At 43.8% G+C, this 19,708-nt stretch overlaps 1 protein-coding gene across 7 annotated transcripts in view; it reads right to left on the bottom strand.

Annotated features, from left to right (window-relative positions):
- Window positions 1-432: 432 nt before the first annotated feature.
- Window positions 433-19,708, bottom strand: part of DOCK4 (dedicator of cytokinesis 4) — a 424,485-nt gene continuing 405,209 nt past the window's right edge. For 2 of the 7 annotated variants that reach the window (XM_036066398.2, XM_036066396.2), the window contains 10 exons: window positions 19,150-19,233; window positions 16,039-16,158; window positions 15,583-15,704; window positions 15,138-15,258; window positions 14,000-14,081; window positions 13,762-13,871; window positions 11,386-11,458; window positions 9,509-9,622; window positions 6,264-6,325; window positions 433-3,075 (listed from right to left, as the gene is read on the bottom strand). In XM_036066398.2, the coding sequence (XP_035922291.2) occupies window positions 2,638-3,075; window positions 6,264-6,325; window positions 9,509-9,622; window positions 11,386-11,458; window positions 13,762-13,871; window positions 14,000-14,081; window positions 15,138-15,258; window positions 15,583-15,704; window positions 16,039-16,158; window positions 19,150-19,233 (1,326 nt within the window). In that variant the 3' untranslated portion in view covers window positions 433-2,637. Of the gene's footprint in view, window positions 3,079-6,263; window positions 6,326-9,508; window positions 9,623-11,385; window positions 11,459-13,761; window positions 13,872-13,999; window positions 14,082-15,137; window positions 15,259-15,582; window positions 15,705-16,038; window positions 16,159-19,149; window positions 19,234-19,708 lie in introns of all 7 variants that reach the window. The other 5 variants (XM_036066397.2, XM_036066395.2, XM_036066399.2 and 2 more) reach the window with 4 other exon arrangements.

Genomic DNA, 19,708 nt, shown 5'->3' on the forward strand with positions numbered 1-19,708 from the left:
AGAGAGAATCCCAAGCAGGTTCCATGCCCAGCACAGAGCCCAACGGGGGTGGGGGGGTGGGGAGGGCTGGATCTCAGGACGCCAAGACCATGACCTGAGCCGAAAGCAAGAGTTGGACGCTCAACTAACTGAGCCACCCAGGCGCCCCAGTGGCTTGACTTTTTAAAACAGCTCTGGTTAGGTTAATTAACAGTCCACTGCCCAAGTAAATCTTACTTCTCTACTGGTAGTAACCAATAGCATTACCTTTTCAACTTTTTTTCTCTAAGGCATAGATAAGCTTTGTCGGGAGAAGTGCATCAACCAAGGCAAGACAACACCAAAACAGGATCTATCAACAAAGGAGTCTAACAATTTCACTACGATATGACCAAGACATTTATGCAGCTTCTGTTCCAGGTAAAGACACACTGATAGCAGGAATAAAGACAGTTATATTAAGATTAATCAGGTAATTTTATTAAATATTTACCATTCAGCAGCAACCAACATGAACATCTGAGCTAACAGAATCTTTTGAAATGTTCTATATAGCTGCTTCAGAAATACACACACATGATAAATTGAACTCTTCATTGCCAAAAAACTTTTTTAAAAAAATGGCGTCAAGAGCAAATAACACTGATTTATACAGTGCCCAAGCACTAGTCAACAATCTATTAAATTACAAAGGAAAAGGAAATCAAAGAAGCTTTGTTACCTTATGCATGTCAACTTATTTAAATGGAAGGCTTTACTTCTTTAAAGCAACAGGAATATGGAGCTTCCTATGTGTGTGTGTGTATATTTTTAAGAATGTGATTACAAACACAAAGTGTTATCATCAAAAGCAGAAGCTAGTTCCAGAAATTTCCAGCTGCAAAACTTGTAAGATACAAAGCTAAAATTCATATGTTCCTTTTCTCAATAATGAATACTTCCACTAAACATAAATATTTTAACATATATTAATTTTTCTGACATTCAAAATTGTAAAGTCAATATGGCAGAATTATTGTTAAAAGCACATATGTACAAATATTCTTTTTCCATACATAAAGTATTTGGCATAATTATAACAATCATACTGCATCCACAACTGTTTGCTTTTATTCTTACTTTTTTTTTTTACACATAATGGTATCTCTTATTAAAATTAACCAGTTATGTACAAAAATACTTGAACATTTATTATAGAAAACCTCTGTAACCAGCCTCAACAGCGTATACCTGCTGAATGGTTTCATTAAGAGAATATAAAAAGTGGTCACTGCCTTCCAGGTAAGCTATCAACAAAAACAAACACGGTTAAAGTAAAATGAGCTTCCCAACAAAAGAGGGAAAATATTTAACAGTATGATTTAAAATACAGTTCATATTTATTGTCAATTGAGTGTTATAAACAGTCAGTAAAAGAAAAAAACAAAGATACAAAATACATTACTACATACAAGGTGCTTTTTTCCCCCTCTTCCGCAACTGGGGCATTAGCATCCCTCTCTAGATCTGAGATGCTGCGTAGCAATACTCAAGCCAGAGGGGTCTACGGCCATCTTACCCTTCAAAAAACAGGATCAGCTAAGAAGCCCAGCTCCGGTAGGAGCTTGGAGAGTTGTGAAGAATTTTCTATTTGGTGCAGGATTGAAAGTTAATGCCCTTACCTTTTGAAAGTCCTTTTGCCATTTAATCATGCTAATATATTTTCTCTAAGGTTTTTTTTTCTTCATTTACGCTATTGATTTAATACTGTCCTGTATTGATTCCTGAATTCTTGTTAATGGGACACATTAATTTGTGCCTATTTAACACGTGAACATCTGCTCTTCTTCAATGACAAATGCTGCAGAGGAAACTATCAAGTACGGAAGCACAAGATTCAAGTAAACATTTCTCCTGGGGTCTTTTGCTTAGTCTAGCCGATCGGAACTCTGAAAGTAAATTGCACCTTGAAAAGAAATACAGTAGATACCATGACATCAGGGTACTAAAGGATTTACCAACCGATTCACAAAGTAGAGTTTTAAGAAAGTAGACAGTGGTCAAATGTCAAAAGCAACCTTAAAGAATTATTTTGTTTCAAGAACAAAATAACTTGCAGTCCTACTCCTTGCAACCCCTTAAGTATATTGTCTAAGTAGCCTGCTTTAACTTGTAATTCTGCTGATGTGCACTGATCAGTCTGTTCACGGAAAGAGCCAGAAATCTCCCCTTATTTACAGAAGTCTTCTAAAGTAAGGACCATTGTGTTAGGCTGTGCATTGACTTAGTAAGCTTTCTCGGAGTATCAAGTATTCAGTAAAAAGTATACAACAACATCACGCGCCATATTGTTCGACAATATCCTATTGGTTTTAAGATGAAACTATATAAAAAAGGTGAACGTAAAAAGATACAAAAGAAGTCTTTAACACTATTTACCACTTTCAAATGAGAGACATTGTAAGGAAAGTCAGCCATACTTCATGTAACGTCTGGCGCTTGAGATCAGTAACTTAATATTGTGCAACATATTAATAAGCAAGTTTTAATTCCATTCATTGAAAGACAAATCTGGGTAAGTTATTAAAGTGCCTACACTAAACGTCTCCTCGTCATACTGCCTGCCTATTCTCTTGTAAACGGCCGGGACTCGTCGTCGCCGGGGACCTGCAAAAGGACTCATAACTGCGAGACCTTGCGGGGCAGGGGCCGGGGCCGCGGGCCGGGCTCAGTCCTCCGGGTCCCGTTCTCCAGGTGGCCGGGCCGCGCCGCCAGCGGCTTGGGGGGCAGCGCGGGCGGCTCGCCCGTGACCGGGATGGAGAGGCTGTGAGGTAGCGGGACGGGCCGCCGCAGAGTCCGCTCGTACACGCTGTAGGGCGGCGGCGTTTTGCTCTCCTTGCGCCCCGGCTCGTCCGGCCCGCTGTAGCTCGGCCCCGGCCCCGGCGCTGGCGCCGACTGTTCGTTCACCTGATTTTCGAAGCCTGAGGTTTCCGAGGTGCTACACCGGCTGAGAGAAGAAATCCCACTGCTGTAGCTGCCTGACAGGACGGGCGAGTTGGAGATCAGTCCTGGGGAGTGGTACTCCACCGGAGAGGGGGTGAAAGACTGCACGGAGCCCTGCTGGAAGGGAAGGGGGCGGGGGGAGAAAAGCCGGAGGGGAAGGAGACACGGCGGAGTCATCAACACTGTCCCCGGCTGCACGTCAACCTCCCAGATCCATGAACTCAAGCCCTCATCCCTGCTGCTTGGAATGGGACTGTATCTGGAGCCAGGGCCTTGGAAGAGGGGGGTGCCTTAAAGGGAGGCCTTTCGGGTGGGCCCTCATCTGATCTGACCTTATACGAAGAAATTTGGGTACAGAGGCACCAAAGGTGGGCAAAGACCCTGTTAAGGCAGAGGGAGAAGGCGGCCATCTGCAAGGCAAGGAGAGGGGCCGCGGGAGAAACCCAGTCTCCCGACACCTTGTTTTTGGATCCTGTAGCCTCCAGAACTGTGTGAAAATCCGTTTCTGTTGTGGAAGCCGCCCAAACTGTGGTGCTGGCTGGACTAATGCAAACACCCAGCGTCAGACTGGAGGCCGTGTCATTCTCCGCAGCAAGACGGACCTCAGGCATTCACCTGCCTTTCACTCCGTTTACCTCGCTGCCCATTTTACTCCTTATTTTTAGGACAAAACGAGGCTAGCAGTAATCAGGAAGAAAATTCAGAGGTATATAATGAGTCCCATCATTTGAGAGGGAACCGGCAGAAACAACAACAGACAGCCTTGGGAGTGCCATTTCCCCCTTCTAGTTCAGCAGGGATGGGCTCAGAACTGGAGGACAGGAGCCAGGGCAGTCTAACAGGGGTGGGGTGGGGGGTGTCTCCTACCAAAGACCTCAGGAGGAGGAGTGAGGCACCCTAGGCTTGCACTAAAGTTCTCTCCCATTCCAGACCGGTGAGCCGAAGAAGCGGCACATGGGCAGCTCTCAGGCTCTAGACTGAAATGGGACCTGTTTCATCTGGCATGTTTTTTAAAAACCTGACTTGGTTACTAAGTTTTTAAAATAGGAAGATTTCTCATAAAACCCCAGATTTTTGGCATTTGATAAAAAAACAAGAAGTTCTATCAACAAGGGCTTGCTTTCTCTTAATGGAGATAATCTTTTGAAACTGAGCAGGGCCTTTCCCCTGGAGATGGGGCATGAATTCTTCCGTTTAGCATAGTCTTCACATTGTGTTCTACCAGCTTCCTTCGCTCATGCACGTTAGCTGTCTATTCAGTTGGCATCTGAGTTTGCTACTTCCCTGATTGGCATCCTATGGAAAAGGAGCCCTAAGTGATGCTCCATGCGAGGAGGGTTCTACTGGGAAATGTCGCATCCTATGTACTCCTTGAGTGCATTCAAAGCAGAGTAGCATGTTACAGTCTTAATGATCAAGAAAATGAAAGGACGTTGCAGCCCAGGGTTTTCTAAACTTACCTGAGTACAGACCATTTTTTCATTTATCATGTGATGACCTATAAAACTACGTTCTATGGCACACACTTTGTGAAAGGTTTTATCCTAGATTAACTCTACCTTGGTCTTCTTTTTAAACAAAATAATGCTGGGAAACAGAAATAAATTCATTTAGCAGGAACCTAAAATTCAGCGTCGCCGATTAAGAGAGCCAAATTCACTGCTGTTCACTGTGAACAATTAGACCGCAAGCTTAAAGTAAGGCAGGTAAGCTCAGTCTTCTCCACAGGATTAACTCCATCATTTAACTGCTGAAAAAACAAAGTTAAGGCAATAAACTGCATCCTAGGCCTAGCAAAGCTCGTAACTTGGTAGCAGTGTGCCCTCTAATGTAATGCAGGAGTCATAACAGAAATATTCCGTTCATTTTCTCTCCAAGCCCCATTTGTATAGATATGCCTACAGGGCTACACCTGGCCAGTTAGAACATCACCAGCTCTGCAGAGAGAGAAAGTATATACCACCTTGCTAAATGGGACTGTTTGGTAGCTACTTGAATATATTTTTATCCCTTCAGTTCTTTTTACAGAATCAATCTCTAAGACTTACTACTCTGCAAAATCAAGCTGGAAAATGCAGATGTTAATTGCATAGCAATATGTGGGAGCTCCTTGCGAGTAAGGCTAAATGTAAGATGTGGAAACATCATGTTGCTTCCTTTCCCATCACATCAACGTGACAGTCTATGGCTTCTAGAATGAATGCAGTCACGTGTACGTTATGATTAACAGCTGCATTGCAGAATGACAGAAAAACTAGCAAATAATTTGCACTCTCCAGCAAATTTCTGCATCAGAAACGTTGGCAATGCAAATGAAATCACACTTCTTTGCAATTTTCTCCATTTTGGGGCTTTTGTTTTCCAGATTCTCAGTTTCTATCAGCAACTATCCTTAGCAACACAGATGCATCAGATCACGACCTGCCCCTATGTGTTTTTAGAAGCTAATTTGTCTTTTTCACATTAGCTAGAAATACCTCCTCAACAAAAAGGACACGGAGCATGTAAATCCTCACTCAGATACAGAATCATTCTTTTAACACTCACTTGAACCCCATATTTGCCTCTGGTACAGCAGCTCTGAACACCCGTGCCTATAGGTACTGACAATCCTTGCAGCCAGTCTGATTCAATTTGGATAGAGACTAAATATTCTTTACCTTCATGAAGGATTTTGTATGTTTAGAGATGTTAAATAGCCTATGTTTACCTATCAATTTAAACGTCTCACCTTCAAAGCTTTTCAATTTGTTTCCTAGAAAATTTTTAATTCATTTTACTGTCGCATTTTTCATGACCAAGTATATATCTCTAATGTAAATGAAAATGTTGGTATAAAACATTAAAGGAGGAGAAAGTTGGGTTTGACTTTATCAAATGGTTGGGGCTGACAGAAGCAAAAAGGCACAGGAGACCATTTACTAGGCTTGTTGATGGAGTTTTTCTTTTTCTTTTTTTGATGTCCCTGAAACCAAAAGACCAGACTGAAAACATCCTAGGAAATACAGTGGGACCATATTTCTTTCCTAATTCAGTGTATATGCAGATTCTAGTCCGGACATTTTCACTGCCACTATTTGGGGAATGAAGCTAATAATCTGAACACAAATGGCTCCGATGGAGGACGCTCCCTGAAAGGAAAGCCTAGTGTTTTCTTACTAATCTTCCTTCACCCCTTCTTTAGATGTTCTTTGCCTGGTCTGTACCTATGAAAGCAGCTCAGTGATGTACCAGGGATGAATCGTAAGGAAAGAAGGAATGTGGGGACAGTCTCTCGCCTGAGTCTAAATATGAGTCAGTACCTTCAACGGAGATCTCCCAGCAGGTGAGGGGGACACGGACGTTGTATGTCTTGCTGGTGAAGCTGTAAACAGAGAGGGGAATGCTTTGAATTGAGAAAAACCAGAAGGTTCACTATCTGCACATGCCCTCTGTGTACAACCCCATACAGATGGTCCAGTGCCTACAGACCTCCTGGGCAAGGGGGGTAGAGGAGAAACTAAATGATGCCTGTCCAAAACAGACTCCTCACCAAGACATGGGAGAATTAGTGAAAAGTCACCAGCGCATACATGATGCTATACAGAAGCGACAGGAGCTCGAACTGGTCCAATGTCCCATTTCCCAGAAGTCCAGATGCTTTTCCACGGCCTGATCTGTTTCAAAAGTGAGGTGCCAGGGAGAAGGCTTTGGAAAATAGCTGCCGACTTTGGTCTGAGCAACAAGGAGACCCACACCATCTAGGCTGGTTAGAAGGGATCCATGAGCATAAATTGACACCAGCCTCCCCTTTCACTTCCCAGCACTCCCGAAATAGAAAACCCTTGGCCACATCCAAACAAGAAGTGAGAAGTTTTCCATTTCTCTCCCTCATGCTTGTACTCAGGTCTTCCCTTTGTCCCTGGGGGATGGGGGGGGGGGGTTGGTGGTGGTGGTAGTGCTCTATGGATTTCATCATTATGGCAAAGAAGTGCTGTCTCTCTGTTTCTCCCCCTGGGTTTTCAAGCCCTACAGCTGGGAGGCGGCATGTGATGGCACTGTTCTGTGTGCTCGGGGGTCAGGTCCAGCCCCCTGAAACACAACCATGCACACGGAAAGCTGCTGTGACACAGTCAACACGGTGAGGATAAGCCAGATTTCCCAATTCCACCCACAGAGGTTTCATTGAGTTCAGGGTTTGTTGCTCTGTGATCATCTGCCCTTCTCCCAGCTGCCAAAGTGAGGTTTGCAACTCTTAAGAAAACTAGAGAGAGGCTGAAGGAAATACAGACAGACAGTTACGGATCTCCCGACAGTGACCACGGATGATGATGTGAGGACAGACCAGGAGAGCAATCAGTGCAGAAGGGAGGGCAGCCCTGCCAGGTGAAAGTGGGAGAGGAGAGGTCACCTGCGTGCTCTGGGTGCTAGCTAGCGCACCAGGGGGAGTGGCCCTTTGTGGCCGCCTGGGGGTGTGCAGCCCCTGCCACTTTCAAACACCAGGGTTCCTTCTAGCCTGTCAGTTGCGGGGGTGGATGACAGAAGAAAGTCCTATGTGAGTGGAGAGACACACGCTGACTAGGAACCGTATTCCTGCCACTGCTGTGTGTGGCGGAAGCCGAAGTTTACTGCCGCTTAGGCTCCTCGTCCTCCTGACACAGGCCTTCCGTGACCCCACCACCGTGGACTCCACAGCAGCCCTTGCAGCCACAGCCTGTCCACGGAGATGTTTCTCTAGAAAGGCATTCTCCCCCACAGACCTAAAAGAGTGCCGTCAGTGTCCTTGCCTCCAAGTTTGACTGGGCCTAGGATCTTAACTACCATCAGTATTACTGTTCCTCTGAAAATGCCTTTCAAGTTTCTGACATGACTGATCCAACCAGTTTAAGCTGGAGACTCCTTGAATATCTGTACAGCCTGAATAGATACAAACTACTTGGCTGATGAATCTTAACCATCTCGGGCCACAGTGGTATTCTGATGTGGGTTATCGAGGAAGCCTGGTTGTTTCTTGTTCTGTTGAAAAATCTCACATGCTTTTCAAAACCTATTGGTGACTTTTAGCTTTGACCAGTATAGAACAAACTGGGTAGCACACAGTTCTTTTTTTTTTTTTTAAAGAGAAAGTCAGTAAAAAAAGAAAACAAAGATGAGATGCTAAAATACAACAAATGAAACCTGAATGAGCAACCCAGAAAAATCCGTGAAGAAATGATGTCATGTTTTCTCTTGCTTTTAGGCCAGTTGTACTGGTAAAGCTCCAAAACCACTCTAGATGTGTGCAAATGTTGAAAAGACTCTCCCCATCACCAAGATAGGCAGAGTCAGCAGGGTAGGTCTTAAAGACTATACCATATCAAAGTTACCAAGGTCACCAAGCAAATGGCTTATTCAGTTGGAAAGAGGGTCTGTTATTGCTATAAACTCATAAAGTTTCTTAAGAATTTTCAGTGGTTCTCAAAATCTAGAAAGGTTTGGTAAAATACCAACTCTAGGGCCTTACCCGGGAAATGGTGATCTTCTGATTCAGTAGGTCTAAGATTAGGCCTGAGAATTTGCTTCTTATGGGCGCCTGGGTGGCTCAGTCACTAGGCATCTGCCTTCGGCTCAGGTCATGATCCCAGGGTCCTAGGATCAAGCCCCACATCGGGCCCCCTGCTCAGTGGGAAGCCTGCTTCTCCCTCTCCCACTCCCCCTGTTTGGGTTCTTGCTCTCCCTATCTCTCTCTCTGTCAAATAAATAAATAAAATCTTAAAAAAAAAAAAAAAAAGAATTTGCTTCTTAAACCACCACCTGAGGGGATGCAGTCCCCTGAATCAAGCCCTTGGGAAATCTCACTTTTTTTTTTTTTTTTAAGATTTATTTATTTAGAGAGAGAGTGCCGGTGTGCAAATCAGAGGGTGTGTGGTGGGGGAGGGGCCTAGGGATAGGGAAACAATCTCAAGCAGACTCCCCGCTGAGCGCAGAGCCATATGCAACGTGATGTGGGGCTCGATCCCACAACCCTGAGATCATGACCTGAGCTGAAATCAATAGTCGAACCCTTAACTGACTGAGCCACCCAGGCGCCCTGAGAAACTTCACTCACTCTTGAATACAGACCTCTTTATGCAAGGGATAGCAATGGACGTCCCCACAAGCCTATCAAAAGTTATAGTCAGTCAATTCCTATGTCGGGGCCATGTGAAACCCTGGCATCAGTCCTGAGTAAGAGTGAAGTGGCTGAGTTAGCAGAGGTTGATAAGAATGAGGTGGTTCAAGCAAAGGACAGAGAAAATATTAATGGCTTGGCAAAGGTTAGGGTACCTCCCCAAATTTTAAGGATGGTGCCTAGCAGGAGAACAACCTACAGAATCTGTCTATGGAGTTTATAAGGAACGGAGTACTGTCTGACTTACAGTAGCTAGAAAATTCAGGAAAGAGGGAAAACACTGTAAATGAATTAAGCTACTAAGGTTTTTACCTCAGACCCCAAATGCCTACCTTTCTCTGAGGAATTCACGACAAGCTGGAGTAGTCATAAAAGTTATTTTATAAAAGTGATTGTTCAAATGCTTCAAATACCCACCAGTTTGTGTGGGTCTTGGAGGGACAGGGGGAGAGATAATTTTCCCACTATCCGACATGTTCTTGGCTTCTTTCCCACTGTCCAGGCTCCAGCTGCTAGGGGTGGGATTCACAGCTGGAAGGGAATAACACAGCTAAAAACACATGGTCCACTTTGCCCTTCGAACGCTTGAGATCTTAGAAGAAAGTCAAAATTATCCAGAATGAAAAAATCAACTGGATTTAAAAAAAACAAAACAAAAAAACCCCCCAAGAGACCTCCTATATACTAAACCTTTATTTAATTTTCTACCTCACAGTTACAGTTGACATTTAATTGGGTGCTAGCATGTCTATTTATTTCCCCTCAAGCAGTCAAAGAGAACTACAGATCTCTACCCTAGAACCGTAGAATCCTGTGGAGAATTACAAATGTGTTTTAGATGCTGGATAACAGATGGAGGATGTAGTCGCTAAAATATTTTCAAACTTGGTTTTTAGTGGAAACTTCTGGACAAGTGGCACCCCAAAAGGGGGAAGGCAGTGACAGGCTAATATTTCAGCTACCTCGCACGATGACCATGCCACACCATCCTGTTGACCAGCTCTTTGGGAAAAGGACCCTTGTTCCTGAAATCAATGGATTATACTGAAGTATGTCCTAAAAAAAAAGTAATTTGGAATACTGACAGTATCATTCCTTTTTTTGTAATTTGTCTGTTCCATGCTTCAGTAAGATGCAGAAATATGGAACAACCCTGTTAGGAGCAAGGGCAAGAGACGGACGATTATAAATAGCTGCTAGGAAATCAGGTTTCCAAAAGCAAGTCTTAGAATTTCTAGTGGCTTGCTCCCTGGACAGACACTGCCATCTGATGGACACGGCTAGGATTTCAACATTTTACTCGAAATTACCACATTACTTTCAGGGGATGGAATCACCACGCTTAAAATAATTTTTCTCAGTTCGTTTTAAATTGGCTTTGTGGTTTTCTTTGGTAGAAGGGCTGAGAAAAATACTAAGTTCTCCAGGCAAAGATTAAGATTCGACGTGTAACATTCAAGCAAGATTTGGGCTTTAAAATCATTTCAGCTACCATCTCACTAATTTCAATCTCCCAAGGAAAGTTTTAATGTTAATCTATCCATGTAGTCCAATGACAATACAGTTTAGTTCTTAATGAGGGCAATTAAAGTGCACTTTATGGGAACATTTCATTAGTGGCTCGATTCATTGGCTTAGGGGACCGCTTGGATTTTTGAGGCTTGACCCTGAGCGAGGCATATAGGTGACTTGCGGCAGGCCCCCACCCGCACGGTGGAGAGAGTCACATTGAATCTGCTCTTCATCGCCTGCCGTGTTGCACAGACCGATGCTAATTGGCTATTAACTGCCTTGCGTGTGTTTCTCATTTTTTGTGTGACCTTGAGGCAGGGCACACTCCATTATGCACTGGATTGCAATTCTTAAATAGTATCTGAGTCACCACAAACAAGAGATGAACTGGCAGAATGAGCTTTGTAAGGGAAACAAAGAGTGGGACCAGGGAATCCATTTGGGAAGGTGCTATTTTTCACTGTGCTGAATAAGTAGCCTCTTCAGCAGCTTTGTTTCAGGGAGCACAGGCATTGCCTTGGTGCCCGGACCCCAAAAGCCATGTAACCGAGGAGTTCCTAATTTGCTCAGATTCTGCTGTTCAATCCTACAAGAAAACAGTTTTGAAAGAATGCATCACGAAGGACTGTCTCTCATGAATCCCCTAAAGGGCACATTAGTCCCGATTATTAAAGATCCGGAGATCTGCCTTCCACATAGACACACGATAGACTGGAGAAAATGAGGACAAAACAAACCCTGACGCCTGCCGGGACCGATGAGGGGGCTGGCTTCATACCCACCTTTCTCAGGTGCAGAAAGATTTGGGTCACTGCGTGGCAAGGCCCCTTCTCCAATATGATTAAACAGCAGCCTCTGCAAAGGTACAAGAGTCTATTTTTATGGTGCAATATGCTGTCATGTGAGACCTTCTAGAAAATGAGATGATTGTCTCATAACTGAAACTTTTGGTTCAAAATAACTTTTATATGGTACATGATGAGCCTGGGAACCAAGAATTCAATTATATTTAAGGAAAAAAGGGGAGAAGAGTCTTAAGTTTAAGAAGTTTGTATTAGATTTTAAATGTAAATGGTAAATAAGTTTTCATAATAAAATGGAGGGAAAAACAGTAAGCAGCAGTTAAGCTATGGTGCTCTTTATAAATAAGAATGCTTAGACTGGCAATATGAAACGCAGATAAGAATTAAGAAATATTAGCTCAAAAAATCTCTAGTGAATGGACATGTTTTCGATCGTAGGTTAAAAACATGAAATGGACAATATTCTACGATTTTTAACCCATGAGAATGCCAGTTTTACATGGTTCTACCTAATACATTAAGAGAAAAAGTGCAAGTCCTTAAAAGTAGATGCACCATATCAATGTGTATTATTGAGGTTTTGGCAACTACACACTGCTTCACGTTTTACCAAAAGCGGAAAAGTCGGAGGGTAATCAAGGAAGGCTTTCAGAGTCCCCCATGTGGGCAACATGAGCTCCTGGAGCAGATGGGACCAAGTGTGAAATTCCCTTGCAACATCAAGTGACAAAGGGAAGGAAAACTGGTGAGCTGGTTCAGCCAAACGCACTCAGAGAGAATTTCTGCGAGACATCAGTGTTGTGCAGAGGAGGTATCCTGGGGCTTTCGGGAAGATTACACAATCAGCAAAGATAAACCAATCAAGCCACATCCCACTCGCTCTCATCCATTTCCAGATGCAGCTACAGACTTCTGCCAGGGTGGTGTAGAAAAACAGAAAAATTAGCTGGAACATAAGTAAGTATTGTTCTCTGCTCCTAAATTATTCCCAAATCATCGGTAAAACGCAGGGCTACCCAAGAATCTTCACGTTGGAGACCACCCTTCACAGCCCCTGAAGTGCCCAGAGAGCCAAGCCCTTGGCCCTGCCCTCACCTGGACTAAGAGGATGGATGTGGGAAACAAAGGCAGAAGCAAAATTATTCGATTTCCTTACTACCTACAGCCCATTGACCAAGTCCGAGAAACAGGCAGAGGGATATTCCTCTAGGGACTCAACTGCCTTGATGTTGATATTTCGCTAAGGATCAAAAGGCAATCCTAGCCTGACCACATCCCCCCCACCCCCCCCACCCCCAGGATCCTGTAAGCCTACTTTAACATATAAAAATTCTTTTGGAAACTTCCTTTATCTCTAAACCCCCTCACCCCCCAGATACATGTTGGCAATCATCCCCCAAGCATATGGCCCATCGATACACATCTGAAGGGTCTCATGAGTCAGGTTTTATTAGACGGTAATATATGACACTTTTCCAACAACAGCTAGCCCCTCAAGGTCCTGGGAACCTTGCTTCCAAATTCCTTAGAGACTTACGCTATCCCTAACCCCCTCCCAACTTGAAAGTATATACAGGCCACTCCTCATGACCCCGGTGCAGCTGTTTCTATCCACTGGTCCTGTCCCTGTGCTTTAATAAAATCACCTTTTTGCACCAAAGACGTCTCAAGAATTCTTTCTTGGCCATCGGCTTCAACCCTAACATCTTTCCTACATCAGGATCACTTCAAAATCAAGTCCAGGCAGGAGCTGAGGACCATGGTCCTTTACACCCGGGGGTGGAGGGACCGTGAAAGCCCGGGCACTCAACTGCTCCTCCCCCAGTGCATTAAAGAATGGCAAAGGTGAACAGAAATTGTCCTTGCGCTCCTGGGTACCTCAGAAAGGAATCCGCTGAAGCTCTCTCAAACTAGGTACAGGCCAAAAGAAAGGCTGCTGGACAGATCATGTTTCTCCTCAAGGGTCTCTTGCTAATGGAGAACGTTGCTTGAAATTCCTGCTACACACATGCAAACACACACAGACACTCCAACTCATTCACCTAATTACCCTTGTACTGTTTAAATAGCAGCAATGAACTAGAGAGTCAGGTCAAGGAGGGAAAAGTCATTTCCCATTTCCCGCTCCACTTCACTGCTCAGGCCACAACCCGTGTATCAGTATCAGAAATACGGCTCCAACAGAAACTTCGAGCAACAGGCCTGGCACAGAGGTTCACTCTTCACTCAGATCGACTTGTCTAACACAGCCCATCTGGTTGCCTCTGGCAGGCACAGGGTTTTTCTGCAGAGATATGTAAGGAATTTCAGACACTGGCTTGTTTTCTAGTATCTCCACGCCCCCCAAGGGACTACCTGAGAAGGTTCCACAGGTGTTGGGTAGATGGCACTGCAGGGTCTCTCTCTCGGGGACAGGCAAGAGTTTTCTCTGGAATGTTTGTGTTTGTCAGACAACAAAGGGGAAGCTGAGAAGAGAAGGAAAGGAAGGATCGTCAGGGCGTGTGCTGGACCTGCCTGGAGGACATGTTGGGCTGGGGTGCGGGGGCCACAGCTCCCGGGGCACCCTCAGTCAGCCCCATACCCTGGCACTGACCTCTGGCACTTGATGGGGCAGAACTTGTCACATTAGGTGAAGCAGAGTGAGTCGAACTCAAGCTTGAGGTAGATGGACTTGGCTGCAAATACATGGGAGCTGTTATCATCCACTGCTGAGAGGCTCCAGACAACAGTGACATATTGAAAACAAGATCCCTGCCCTTTTCTTTCAAAGTAGCCAGAAAACAAACAAGAACAAAACAAAAACGAAAAGAAAAAGGCCATATAGAAATAGAGAAAAATCTCAGGCTGATAAGGAAGCGTGTCTGAATTAATCAAGAATCCAAGATTTAAAATCAAAATACTCTAAAAAAAAAAAAAAAAAAAATCTGAGGCTTTGACTCCAGCCAAAGGAACGCATTTGAATTAGTTAGTAGTTTTCCGGATCTACTGGGATGGAGGAGCAGGTAGCCCTCGCTGACTAACGGACAAGCAGAAGGACCCCCAGCCTAGGGCACAGAGACAGGGGAGTGCTTCTAAAAAGCAGAAAATGCACCTTCTTGTTTTCTCCAAAAATGTGCTCAAGGCATGAATTTGGCAATATGTACTATGTCCCTTTTCTAAAGACAGTGGTGAGGAAAATCTTAACTTCTTCTTACTAAATTATTATAAATGCTGTATAAGCAGGGTCTAAATAAAATTCTGTGTTGCAGAGTTACACTGACTAATGTCCTTAAAAACTATTTTGTTTCTTCAGTAAAAATCTTTTTATTATGAACATTTTCTGACATGAGCAGAAGTAGAGAAATTGTATAATGGCCCTCTCAACTGTGTATTGTGAAGCAACGAGGCCACTTAGCAATGCTAAGAGGCAGCCAGGATGTGGTGACAGGCTCCAAGGGTCCCGAATGGAAGAAGCAAATCAGAGGCAGGTTTCAAAGCTAACCCTGCGCAGTTTGCCCAGGCTTTCCCATTCTTGCTCACGTCTTCTGAGAGTGGAGGGAGCAGTTTTGGGGGAAACCTCTTTGTAGACTCCAGAGACCAACAGAGCAGTGAGAGTGTTTAAAGGTTTGTCCTTAACTCAACGTTCTTGCTCGCAGATCTGTTCAATAGCCCAGCAGAGTGGACAGAAACTCTCATGATTGAGACAGAAAAGGAATACACACGACCAGACGATTAAAAAGCCAATCAAGTACCTGCATGTTAAAGACTTCATCAGAGCTTTCTGATTGCCCTGTAATATTGCTTACTTCAGCAGAAGCTTGTGAGGACAGTGAGGAGGAAGAATATCGGTTGACAGCTGGGTAACTTAATGGGCTGTTTTGGGGGGAAAAAAATGGTCATTAACTCAGTCTCTGAATTGCACTTTATCACATGCTGGCATCGTATAAAACCAAATAAAAAAAATATATACATCCCATTTTGTTGTCTCCTGTTTGCCTCAATATAATCAAATGTTTGAGTTTATTTATTTCTCATGCTGTTGCTGTTTTACCAGTGGCAGATGTCTGCAGCTGCCTCGCGGGTTAATTATTTCATTAAGAAATAGCGTATTTGACAAATCGTGCCATAAAGAATGAGAGAATCATTCCAGATCTTGGGGGGATGCCAAATTGTCAGATAATTCAGAATATGACTTACCTGCGTCTAGGAATTACCCTGGTACCATCTGGGCTCATAGAAGCAGGTGCTGAGTTTCTACACACACGGGGGCTTCCATTAGGAAAATGGACTGGACTGGCTTGTATACAAGCAGAGAACTCCTAGAGAGGGAGTCAAGGAAATATTTTAGACGAGTAATTATAGGGGCAAAAGAACTCGTGAGGTATTTTAGCATATTGTTATGAAATCTTTACGTAAGGTTATAAAGGTAAGTTTCAGTATTATTAAGCTTTCTTGCCCTTTTTTGTTTTCATAAAAGCTGAACAAGGCAAATAGAAGATGATGCAAAATTTTAATACTGGAGGACTCCCTGGTAAGATGGTGCAGTTTGGTAGGAAAACCAAAAGATGTCACTATTGGATACTTCATCGTCCCGCTAACAAAAAGCAACCGGCAGTGGTCAGACTGCCCCCTGTGGACACTTTGGGTACATACCTGTATCCCTAAACTTGACTTCATCACAAAGAACTGGTCGACCAGCTTTTTGTGTAGGGGTCTCATATCTTGAGGCACAAACTTCTCGTGCACGGCCAAACCAAATTCCAAAATCTGTGCCTTGATAACAAGAAAAGGAAAAAAAAACCACATCAGTGAATAACTCCACCAAGTGCCTGCTAGAGGGTCAAGCACTGTACCATGCATTCCGCATGCATTATGGCTAATCCTCTCAACCCCACAAGATACGAACAATCAATCTTCATTTACAGGTGAGAGCACTGAGGATCAGAACGATCCTGCATGGGGATTCAAACTTAGGTCTTTCTGATTTTCCTCCTACCCGAAGTTTCTTTCCCATGTATTTTAGATCTGTAATAACAACCCTTTTAAGCAGTTATGTGTTGCTTGGCTCCCCTCTGTACTTCACAGGATTGGGCAGGAGCTGCTCCCTGTTGGTGGGGTCAGGAGCTTCTCCCCAAGGGATCTCTTCTCTGGATGGTATGCCCTTTTTCACGATACTCTTTCTCTTCCACCAGGTTCTGCTGTGCCCATCTCTCCTCCCCCCGCCTCCCTTTTCAGAATTTGGTTGAGGAAGACATGGAGGTAGAATAGGAACAGGAATTCTATAATAGTTGCCATTCTTTTTGTTTTTGTCAAAAATGATTATTCTGGTTCACTTATTATAATGCAATAAGGAGCAGCTCGTACTTAAAAAAAAAAAAAAAAAGAGGTTTTCTGTGGTGAGGACCCAAAAGAGATGTACACAAACAACTCAAGTTTCTTTTGTTCTTCAACTATGAATAGTGCTTAATTCCTCTGAGTATCAGCTATCTTTTACATTTAAAAAAATGCCCCCATGCTAACATGGTCAAAAGAACAAATTTCACGGACTGTGAGGAAAGTGAATCACACCGTCACCACAGTGGTTTTTATCTTGACATCTTGTGAAGATTCAAGATTGAAAGCTCGGGTCCAACAGGACTGAGCCTGGGGGGTTGGAGCGTCCAGCGCCCTCTGTACGTGGGCAGGACTGTGGCGGCCCCCACCCACCGCCAGCAATCTGCATAAAAATAAAAATACCTTGAACCTCAAGGACACCTTTAAAGGGAGTAGTGAGAGTGGAGTGGATGTCTGAGGCGTAAAGGAAGAGTCTGATGAAGGGAGAAGGGCATGGAAGAGTTGACCTCAAGGGCAGGAATCCAGTTTCCATTTTAAACACTCGCTGTAAGACTCTGTTTTGTCCAAATCACGTTGCAGGTTGGGTTCTCCCAGAAGTAGACTCTGGCATGGAGATGAGGATGTTTACTGGGGAGTCACCTGGCATCACTGTCTGTGTGAGGGAGCGGCAGAAGCAGGACTGACTAAAAAGAAGCCGAGACACACGGCAGTCACGTCAGCCTCTGCCGACACCAGGGGAGCTCTGGGCCTCAAACAGGCTGTCAGAGTTCTGCTGTGTTGGGCCCAGATGGCCGGGCCTTATATCTCCTCCTCAGTCACTGGATGCGGGCCACCCAGGAAGGTGGTGATCGTGGGCCAGGCAGCATTCTGCAGCTGAGGCAACAGCTGAAGGACCTTAGCACCAACAGTTTCTGTCGACGGCCACCACTCCCCTCAGCTGGGCCAAGTCCTTTCTGGAAGAGCCACTGGGGCAGGGCATCTCCGAGGCCCCCAGGTAGTTTATCTGAACCACCTCACAGAGGTCCAGCTGAGGGTAGTGCCCTTGCCAGCCCAATCCCCTACTACTACGGTCTCACGAAGATGCTGTGACCTGCCCAAGGTCACATGGCAGTCACTTGTACCGCTTATCCTATGACAGAGATATAAAGTCTCCTATGTCACAGCTCTTTCCACAAGGCCCTGTGAACACAGGCAGGATGTGGAGGAAACAAAGATTCCCGATTTTATTTTTCTTGAGAGTCTTCTTGGTCCTTTTAATTTTAACTCTGGGGAAAAAATTCAGTCAGACTGAATACACCAAGTAAGAGTCCTGCAGTGAGGCAAACCACTCACAAGAGACTGTGCTCAGGTTAAATACTGATCATTGAATATCAACAAAGGCCACAGTCATTCCATAATCCTAAGAACTGGATAACCTAACTTGCTCACTTCTAATATCTACATCACCCCTAGGGCCTCATCGAGAACTTAACTTATTCTCGATTTCCTTGCAGGTCACCTTAAAGTAACTCCTTTCTCTTTTCTAGAAGCTGCATAACTGACCCTCTTCCAGCCATGGTACCTGTCCATGGCCACTTCTGTCTCCCCAGTATTAAGGTCTGTGGATTAAGCCTGCAGAGCATAAAATATGGATGAAAATCAGATACAACCTCATCATTTTCTTACCCAAAAGGGCTTGCTTTATTTGTTGATTAATTTGGTATTATCAAGTAGAAGGAGATGCTTTGGTCACATTTTTTCATACGTATTCCATTTTTTATGGGTGTTAAATGTCCTTATTTCCTATTTAACTCAGCCTCTTGACCATCATGTCTCCTACCTCAGAGGTTTTCAAACCATTTTCAGGCCAAGAGCTAGCTCCAGGAACATAGCAGGCAAAGAGATTACTCTAGTTCTTTGTACTTGCTGGAACTAAATAAATAAACTATGCTTCTTTGGAGTAGAAAATGATGAGCCTGTATCTCGTTTTGTCCATATCCTATCATCTATAGGCTTAGTCTTTGTTTTAAAGCAAAGTCTATTGATTGCCCCTTACTATAACATTTAAGTAAGAATCTCATTCCTTCACTCATTCATTTATCTATTCCTTTATTTCGAGTTGGTCTGAACTTACGTGAGCCCCAAATTTTGAGTGAAAAGTTGGCATCAAGCCTACAGCAAGTCTTTAGGGAGAGAACATTCAAACACTAGTCCAAGAGACTACATGAAGTTGTCCATTTTAAAGGGCTGTCATAGTTTACTCATTGTTAAATTTATTTTTGCATCCAAGTGGGAAGTAAAAGTAAAAATTAGCAAGTTGGAATACATTACAGATGAATCTATAATGCTTAGCTGACCTCTTCTGTTAGAACACCGACATAGAAAACCAAGGAGATGGGAAATAGTTAGGCAGGAAAGAGAGCAGGTGATTGGCTTCTGCCCCCACCTTACCTGCTCAAGCATTAGCTCTCTTAACCGTGCAATTTTCTCTCCATCTTCAGGGTGACTTAAGATATATTCTTTGACAAAAAATGCCTAGAAAGAGAATGGAGAGTCAGTTTACTTCAGGAAAGTTAAAAAGAAAGTGAAAGACACAGCTGCTTCTAAAGACCTGGCATCTTTAAAGAAACACCACTGAAAACCACATTTGTGGGGCAGAAGGAATGACTCCTACTGTGGGCAGCTGGTCAGAAAGGGGATATAAGGAAAGGATTGGTTAAAGAGCCGCGATTGTGTAAATAAGTGTCTCTGGTAAAGCAAGCAAATAGCAAATCCAAATCAATAAGCTTTGTATCCTAAAATAAAGTGCTTTAATATTCAGTATGACTAAAATGGTGGCCTCCTCACCTTTCAAGCTGTTTTGCCTTTCTGTTTAAAACCAAAAGGGCAGATGAAAAGTCCATTTAAAGTATCTTCTAAACAAGATCAGATGTTTCTATGCCCGTGAGCCTCCTTGGTCAAGGAAGCGGTTTTAGGTAGACATTTATTAAACAATCAGGATAACTTCACC

The sequence above is a fragment of the Halichoerus grypus genome, chromosome 12 (genome assembly GCF_964656455.1).
Source record: "Halichoerus grypus chromosome 12, mHalGry1.hap1.1, whole genome shotgun sequence".
NCBI classification, from domain to species: Eukaryota; Metazoa; Chordata; class Mammalia; order Carnivora; family Phocidae; genus Halichoerus; species Halichoerus grypus.